This window comes from Echinops telfairi, unplaced genomic scaffold, assembly GCF_000313985.2.
Source record: "Echinops telfairi isolate 266 unplaced genomic scaffold, ASM31398v2 ScPeMD7_7424;HRSCAF=8462, whole genome shotgun sequence".
Lineage (NCBI taxonomy): Eukaryota > Metazoa > Chordata > Mammalia > Afrosoricida > Tenrecidae > Echinops > Echinops telfairi.
The window spans coordinates 87,135,276-87,144,697 of record NW_022111324.1 but is presented as its reverse complement, the minus strand read 5'-3'; the positions used below and the strand labels follow the sequence as shown (position 1 = coordinate 87,144,697).

General features: G+C 41.9%; 1 protein-coding gene across 1 annotated transcript in view; it reads left to right on the top strand.

Moving 5' to 3' along the window:
- The window catches only part of CAPN9 (calpain 9), a 65,507-nt gene that overhangs the window by 29,563 nt on the left and 26,522 nt on the right, over nucleotides 1-9,422 (top strand). Inside the window, exons 12-16 of the mRNA XM_013007120.2 lie at nucleotides 3,827-3,863; nucleotides 4,981-5,061; nucleotides 5,630-5,687; nucleotides 7,538-7,602; nucleotides 8,908-8,976. Of these exons, the coding sequence (XP_012862574.1) occupies nucleotides 3,827-3,863; nucleotides 4,981-5,061; nucleotides 5,630-5,687; nucleotides 7,538-7,602; nucleotides 8,908-8,976 (310 nt within the window). The remainder of the gene's footprint in view (nucleotides 1-3,826; nucleotides 3,864-4,980; nucleotides 5,062-5,629; nucleotides 5,688-7,537; nucleotides 7,603-8,907; nucleotides 8,977-9,422) is intronic.

Here is a 9,422-nt window from a genome sequence, read left to right as displayed (position 1 = left end):
CAGTGTTGTCCCTTGTACTGCTATGGGTCAGTGAGAGATGTCATGTGTCGTGGTGGGGCTGGCCCTATGGTCCTGTCTGTGAATTGGCTGCTCTGAGCAGGAATATCGTCCTTTGGGGCTTGGTGGGTCAGGATATGGACTCCAATCTTAATGTTTGCTTATTTGTACTCCTTTTGAGTGTTTATTAGTTTTTTTCTCAGAGGGTTTTTCAAATTAGTTTATTTATTTTTAACAATTTTACTCACATACAATTCACATATCATATATTTCAATAGTTCAATCACATTCATAAGAGTTGCGCAACCATCACCACAATCAATTCCAGGACATTTCTTCTTCCTTCTACTCCCCATTTCCTACTAGCTTCCCCTGTCATTTACATTTGAATCTGTTGATCCAGTTGTTGTCTCAATAGGTTTACCTAATCTGGGTTTCATATACAGAAAATCAGACACTCCAACAACTATGAAACAAAAACCTGAATCAATAACAAATCAGAAAATATTGAAAACTCGAGCAAATATACATTGGATCAAGAGGGAGATCAACAACAAGGTGTCACATTTTGACCTAATTACCATTGCAATAATCCAACCTGCAATGTACACTGTCTGGTGTCCAAAGTCAGAGGGGATTCCACATTGGCTTAATCAGCACAGGGACCATGCAAATGGATTTGGGGCTTCAAATGTCATCCACATCCTTCTACAAACAAGGTATTCAGAATTTAAGCTGTAATACCATTCCCTCTTCCAGGGGTGGGTTTTATTCTTTACAGTTCTTGGATCATACATGCTGGTAGACTTCTTCTCTGTGGACTTAGCAGATGTCCCATTTAGAGGGCTTCTGATTTAAGACAGGCCATTCAGACCCCAGACACTAGTCTTTCTGATGGTCAGGAACCATTTGCTTTCTTCACCACTTTTCTACAGCACCCATATCTTCAGTAATCACTTTAAGAGGATAGGTACTGAGTAGGGCCATATTATAAGAGTTAATTGTTCTTAGATTGGGGCTACAATTAAGTGTGAGCTCAAAATCAATTCATGTATCTGTGGTGTATACCTTTATGTCCCTGGTTCACTTTAAAAAACATCATTATTATTTTATTGAAGGCATTATAAATTATCCTCATGGGACATATGGTAGTTCTATTGATATTATCATTAATTTCATTAATTTAACCACTGGTATAGAATTTAAAACACTGTGGAGAAATAGAAAGTACATATGCATGAATAGAACAGTTTTTTAGACCAAAATACATGTATTGTTGATTTCTACAGATTAAAAACTTGGTGCTTGAACACCATTTACACTGTTTCAGAGATGGGACAAAACTTTCATTAATGCTCTTTCACAAAGGCAAAGAGAGTATGGAGATAGCACATATCTGGTAGTCTTGGGTTGGCAAATACTGGATGCCTTCAAGGCAATAATCGTGACCCAAAGTCCAGTGACTTCTATGTTGATTTCCTTGGGAGAGTATCATCTGCTTCATCTCCCATGGAGCTTTCAGCTTTAGGAACATGGGAATATCTCCGTTTCTTTAATCTGCTATCAGTGTGTTTAAGATAAAGTCCAGTTCACTTAGTGGGAGTCCTGAATCAGATCCTTCCAGTCTCTGAGGGATATTGTGTACCTCAGTAGGACAGAGTCTAAAACCTGGGTCAACATGACCTGGGTTAACAAGGGTTGAAAACACACTAGGTCAAAAGTGCCCAGTTAGGTACTGAGCTTATTCTTCTTGGAGGGCTTTTAGGTTTTGATTCTTCCAATTCTTTTTTTTTTTTTTTTTGCTTTGACCAAAGTTGAAGCCTGTTCCGCCTGTCAGGTCACTGGCCTGCAAGCAATACAGGTTCCCTTATATGTGGACAATAAAATGCACTTTCATTTTCTTCTTTGTCCCAAACATAAGCACACAAACACATTTGTGAGTCTCCCTTCCCAGTGAAGAAAGTGAGGAAGTAAAGGATACAACTTTTAGGGTAGTTTGTGTGTTCTTGTTGTCCAGACTCATCTTGTTCTGTAACCTTTTAATGCCACCATCCCACCCCCACGAATGATTAATAGGCTGTATCGTCTCCAAGGATGGAGCACCTGCTTTATAGCTGCCCTGTTTATGTGAGTGAATGTGTGGACAGGGAGACTGCTAGGCTGTGGGTCATTGGTGGCTCTACAATTTTACAGATCCATTTTTTGCAACACTGCAAATCCCCTTTTTAAAAGTTCATCAGGGAATAAGGAGTAACTGTGTTCAAAGTTTATTTTCACCTAGAAGTTCCAAATTGTTAGTCCTCGTGATAAAAAGGGTTGTCTAGAGAAACAAAACCAGGACACTTATGATTTTATATGTGTGTGTGTATGTGTGTGTGTGTGTATATGGATAAATATATACAGCACAAATGAATATAACAGCTAATTAGTCCACACCACAGTACAGAGGGTTCAGCTCAACTCATTTCCATGGAACAATTAATATACTGGAAGTCCTTCAACTCACAAGGGCTGATAGGTCCAAGGTCAAGGAAGCAGACAGCTGAATCTTCCCTACAGCAATGCAGGCAGTCCCAGCAATGCAGGCAGTTCAGTCACAAGCAGCAAACAGCAGGGTGGGTCACCAACAGTCAGCAGCTCAGGGGCTTAGCGAAGAAGGCCCGGATAGTATATTGAACTCAAACAATGCAAAGTGGCAGGATCTGACAGCCTCAAATTCAAGCAATATATATACCAGCAGTGTGGCATAGCAGGTCTCAAAGGAATCTCAAGCTCTAGTGACAGGATCCTTGGGTTGGCTGTGCCACAGGTATTATAGCTCACAAGGTGAAGCAGAGAACTCGCTAAAGCAGCCACATGCTGGTCCGATCACCAGAGAGCAATAGCCAGAGGGATGGGGCTTGCCAGGCCATTTATCTCTTTGCCCTCCAATTAAACTGCAACCTTATTAATCCCACATGTTCCTATTGACAAAGTTGACACAATAAACCTACCTATCACATCTTCATTGGGTGATGGCCTCCCTCTTGACCTTGTTCTGCCCAATCTGAGCAATGGCTAATGGTGGGATCTTCCAAGCAAAAGCCAAACTCACTACCACGCAGTCCATTATAACTCATAGTAACCCTGAGACTGCAACTCTATATGGTCGTGGAAATCCCCATCTTTCTCCTGCAGAGCAGCTGATGATTTTGAACTCCTGTGCTTGCAGTTAGCAGCCCAATATTTAACTACTATGCCACCAGGGCTTCTTGGTGAGATCTACAACCCCTTTGGAATGCAGCTGTCACTGAAAGAGAAAGTGTCAATGGGGCAATAACTCCCAGTACATCTAGGTCCTTTTGCTCTATAGATTGCAATTAGGCAGGGGGGGGGGGCAGGGGGGGGGGAAACCCAGCTCCCTTCCATTGAGTCCATTCTGATTCGCAGTGACCCTATGAAGGGTTTTCTTGGTTGGAAATCTTTGCAGGGAGTCCTGGTGGCATAGTGGTTTCAAATTGGGCTGCTAACCACCAAGTCAGCAGTTTAAAACCACCAGCCACTTCTTTGGAGAAAGATTCTACTCCCACAAAGAGTTACAAACTCACAGGGCAGCTCTGCCTTGCCTTATAGGGTCGCTAGGAATTGGAGTTCAATGGCAGTGGTTTTTGGGGTTGTTGGTTTTTTTTTAATCTTTGCAGATGCAAATAGCTGTATCTTTCTCCTGCAGAGCAGTTAGAACCACTGATTTTGGGGGATTAGTGGTTCCAACACTTACCCACCAGAGCCACCAGGGTTCCTTTCAGAAAGTCAGCCTACAATTGAGTCAGTGTGCTTTCTTCCCCAACAGGGATATGGATGGACGTGTGGACATTGAACTTCCTGAGGTGAGTCTTCTGAGGTTGCTATTCTGAATGAGATTCTGTAGAGGGAGGGTCAACTAGTGTCATTTAAGACTCTGAAGGTCAGGGATGGCTACTTGCCATCAGTAAATGTGTGATTGCAACATCCTGGCACGCAGTGTTGACTCTGTCAGTCTAATATTACACAGGGTCCAGTATGGAAACAATATAGGTGCTGGGTGTAAAGTTGATTGACGTATCACCCACTCCCTCCATTTTTGCTGCTTTGAAGGAAAGAGAAAATCCTCAAAATGTATTTTATTTAAGACAAGTAATAGGTGTTTAACATAAATGAATAAATAAACAAGAGAGGCAGGTAGAGATTCTTCTACTGTGGACTCAGAGGAAAACATCACTCCTCCCCTATGCCATGTGTGTAAGAGAGAGTGAAAGGTTTTAAGTTGGTTAAAAAGCTGAATAGCTCTTTTTAAAAAAGCTGAATAGCTCTCCAGACGTTCTGAAGTGCAGCAGGGAAAGCTTTACTGCTCCAAACTCAACGGCGAGATCAATCTAGGAAACGTGCGGCTCTGTGCTACCTTCTCTGGTTGCAGTTTATTCTTGGACTAAAACAAGCCAGCATTTCCTGAGCTCGCCTCATGCTGCAGCACAGATTCTTGCTCTCAGCGATTTTACCACCTATTAGAACTGCCGATTAAACAAGTCATCCTAGCCAAATGTAGTGAGGGTCAAGATAGAGAAAGGACAGCTAGTTATGATGTCCCCTCTGGTTAAGACCTTACCTTAATTCTCAGGCCCTAGGAAGATTCCTTTAGCCTTCTCATCTGGAAGGTAAGGGGGCATCTTTCAGTGAGTCCAAGTCCTTCCACACAGCCATGCCAGAGAACCCTCCCAAACAATTAAAACCATGGAGTCAGCTTTGCTGCTCCGACTGCTACAGGCAGAGACCCCACACAAAGAGAGCGACATAAGGCTTAGGGGCGTGGGGCTTAGCTTCTCTTCTCCTGGAAGTTCAGAAGGACTGGCTTCTCACTTGGGGACAGCATACCGCCCATTCCGGTCTCTTCTTTCCTGCTATTTCTCGGCAAGTTTTCTTTCTCTCTTCTTTCTTGTTTTGGTACAAGTTTTTATGCTTGTGTTTTAGCCTCCCAAACCAAGCTCTCCTAGCCAGGAGACAGAGGAGGAGCGACAGTTCCGCACCCTGTTTGAGCACATCGCAGGCGAGGTATGCACACGCAGCCCCCTAGTTCCCCAGAACCCTCCGAGCCCACCCACCTTGATCTCCAGCCACGTCCCTTCTTCCCAATGATGAATGTGCTGACTGTCTGATGCTGTCTTATCAGTGCCGCTTACCAAGCAGGATGGGTCTGGTTGGAGAGTAAGAACAAGCCATGTCACCTGAGAGGCCCCCAAACAGCCGTGTCCCAAAGATCTCTGATGCCAATCTGCCCCCTGTGGATGGGGGTCAAAGAAACTAAGGAAGCACAATGCATTTCCTGAGCTCTTTGTACGTTCGGGCACAGACTGGTGCCCAGGAACTGTTTGGTGGAGGCTGAATTAAGCTCTGAGGAGGCCACCCCTTTGAACTATGTCCAGAAGTTCTTCCATCGGGATGTTACCCTTCATGATATTTTTCAGGGAAACCGCTATTCAATTGCAAGCGTTTTCCCTAGGAGGCACTGCCCCGACACTCTGTGTTTTCATCCCTTGAGTTCAATGAAGTTCAGGCCTTGCAGAAACCCTCACAAGTGGGTGATGAGAGCCATAAAGCGCCATTGTCTTCCCTCCCTCAGGACATGGAGGTGACCGCAGAGGAGCTTGAATATGTTTTAAATGCTGTGCTGCAAAAGAGTAAGTACCAGCCCCCTCTGGGACTCATGGGACACACCTGCTGCTATGTCCCTCTGAGCTCCACCTGGTCTTCTGCCCCTCAGAGTCCAGGCCTCCTTTCCAGTACCGACTTTGAGGCAGAAATTAGGCATAGCTTTCATTGTCTGTTGTTTATTTTCTCATTGCAAAACGGATACATGTTCATTGTAAGACATGCAGAAAAGCCAAAGAGCTACTTATAAAAACCACTAAGAACCCACCACCTATAAACAAATCATCATTAACACATACATATGTGATTTTTGTGTTTATAGCACACAGCTGATAATACTATAGATGTGATTGTATGGTTGTAATTTTTAAGATAACAGCTTTGAGATTTAGCTCATATACAATACAATTCACCCATTTAAAATGCTTAATTTAATGGCTTTTAGTGTGTTCACAGAATTGTGAATCACAATCAATTTTAGAATGTTTCATTATTCCCCCCCTCCTCCCAAATCCATATACTTTGGCATTCACCCCTGCCCTATGACTGCCATAAACCAAACCAAACCTTTGGCCATCGAGTTGATTCTGACTCATGGCGCTTTACAGAACAAAGCAAAACTGCCATTAATCTACTCTGTCTCTATAGAATTGCCTATTGTGTATATTCATTAAATGCAATCACACAATGTATGCCCTTTGTAACTGGCTTTTTACTCATCCTAATGCTTTAAAGGTCCATCGATGCTGTAGCATCTATCAAAGCCTCATTTGTTTTTATTGGTGGGCAGTACTTCCTTAGGGAACCCTACTGGTGTAATGGGTTATATGTGGGCTGCGAAGCAAAAGGTTGGCAATTTGACCCCACCAGTCCCTCTGTGGGAGAAAGATGAAGCTTTCTGCTCCTATCAAGATCTACAGCCTTGGAAACCCACAGAGGCGGTTCCACTCTGTCCTATAGGGTTGCTATAAGTCAGAATTGATGCAGTGGCAAAGAGTTTGATGTTTTGCAATACTCCATTATATGTATATACTATATTTTATCAATCAACTGATGTACATTTCAGTTATTTCCATTTTGTGCTACTGTGACTAATGCTGCTATGTAAACCTATGTTCAAATATTTGCATGAACTTGTGCTTTCATTCCTTAGCCTTTGTGGTGTAGTGGTTATGCTTTGGGTTGCTAACCTCAAGGTCAGCAGTTTGAAACCACCAGCTGCTCTGATGGAGAACGAATAGACTCTCTATCGCTATCAAGAGTAACAGTCTCAGAAACCCATAGAGGACATTCTGTCTGGTCCTTCAGGGTTGCTGTGAGTTGAAATCGGCTCAATTGCACTGAGGAGTAGAATTGCTAGATCAGATAGCATCTTTGTGGTTAATCTTTAAGCAACCATCATTTTACGCCATTTTACTTTCCTACCACAAGTGTAAGAAGGTTTCAATTTTCCCAACAATTTTAAATTCTACCTTAGAGGCTTAACCATTATGAGCATTACCCTAGGTTGAGAAATATGCTTCAAAATATGATTCCTGGGGACTGCATGATATGGCATATATGAACATGGCAATGACCTTATATTGGTCTTTTATCCCATTTGTAATTTTTGTCATTATAAATAAACTAATGATAAAAATTATTATTTCAAATTCTAGTGTACCTCTCTATTTGGAATTCTTAACACTAGAAGAAATGGATGAAAGAATATTCACACTTGAAGACTTTCTCCCCGCTGTATGATTTTTTTTCCCCCTCCCAGACGACCACATCAGTGCCCCGCCCCCATACTGATAGGCCCTCAGCCGACTGAGTCACGGGGTGTTTGTATTGCCCATAGCCAGGTGTCAACTGATGCTGCTTTCATGTGTAATTTCAGGAAAGGACATCAAGTTCAAGAAGCTGAGCCTGCTTTCTTGTAAGAACATAATTTCTCTCATGGATGTATCCTTTCAACTGCGTGGGCAGAAGTGCATGTTAATACTGGCCTCTGTGCACAGGGGAGTGTTATTCTGTGGTGCAGACTTTTCTAAAATGCTATATCCTTGCCTAAGAAGGTGCTCTTACCTTTGCAGAATCAAAGGCTGGGAACCCTCTAATACTAGACATGGGACAGAATCTCTGCAGGGGGTGGGAGTACTTTGGAGGAACGTCAAGTATTGTTCCACTAGGGGGCTCCGTCCCACACAGGGAAGAAGTTTGAGTTTTTTAGGTCCTTCCCATACCACCCCAGCCATTACCTTTCTTCGGAGATCTGTGGTTTAAAAATTAAAACCACCTCGGCTCCTACCGGGGAGGCTGATTTTGAATCCCATATGCCTGTGGTAATTCAGTAATACAGTTCACCCTTTGTAATGTCTATTCATTTCATAAAACTCATTATACTTCTGACGAAATACTACGTTTTTATTCCCTTGCATCTGTTACTTCAGTAAGCAAACATAGACCGTGACGAGGAAAAGTTCCAAATGACCAGTGGGTGACGCGCTGTCATTCATTTCAGCTTTGTGTTACACCCACATTCCCAAGAGATGTTAGTGAATTGTGCAATTTCTGAAAGTGTTCAAGGAGCTGGAAATTGTCAGAACAATTGCTATATATTCCGCAGAAGGAGAAAGGGATTTTTCAAAGATGAACATAGTATCGGAGAAGAGAAGTCGCCTGTTTCGAATATATCAAACACAATGACGATTGTCTAATTGGCCTACTTCTAAAGGAATGGGATTCTACTCCTATAGTGAAACCATGATTAAAGATAAATCACAAAGCCAATGATGCTTAAACAAAAGTGAAGAATATTGCAAGTGAGGATACCAGTCAAGACGCAATATGGGAATATCTTAAATAATAGTTTTATTGGGTTTTTTGGTCAAATATTATGACATTTTTCATTAATATTTTAAAACTCATATAATCTAGTTGTGTACCTCCTTTATTGTTCTTATTTATGTATTATGTATTAACTGTATGAAATAATAAACTACCTTTTGGTATACATATTTTTTATACTTAAAATAGTCATTAGGGCAACAAACCAGTTGTTAAATTATTTGAATCCCACTATTACTCCAGTCCCACTGTGCATGGGGTCACCATGAGTCAGAGGCAACTCACAGGTAAACAACAATATGTTCTCCCAGAAAGTTCCTAGTTTATAACCTCTCTCACCTAAAGTCCCCAGGATCTGCACTCCCATGAGGATCTTGCGATTGAAACACAGCTTATGTCTTCCTTAACGTGTGGATGCAGACCAGCGGCAATGGAAAACTAGAATTTGATGAATTCAAAGTGTTCTGGGACAAGCTGAAGAAGTGGACTGTACGTAAACATGGGTGTTTGTAAACATGAGTGTTTGTTTGATCATGGGATGGTGGGCATAGCCTAGCGCAGCAGCAGATTTTAAAAGGCTACAGACTAGAGGATTTGTATCTAGACACGAGATGGGAGATGTGATAAAGTTGTGATGCACAGTAAATTTTAAAAAGCTTTGCTACAGAGTCACAGAACTATTTATTAAACAAAAATATCAAAATGTGAAATTTTGTTTCTTAATATACCTTCTATCAGGTCTCTAAACTCTGGAAGATGGTGTTTTCATCTCTATAAACTTCTCCAAAGAATTTTATGTTCTTTGATGTCACACCATCAAAATGACACTTTTGGCATTCTAGAGAAACTCAGATCATGTTTCCTTTAGACACTCCTTGAGTTTGGGGAACAAAAGAAATCTAAAGGTGCAAGATCAGGACTATAGGGTAGATGAG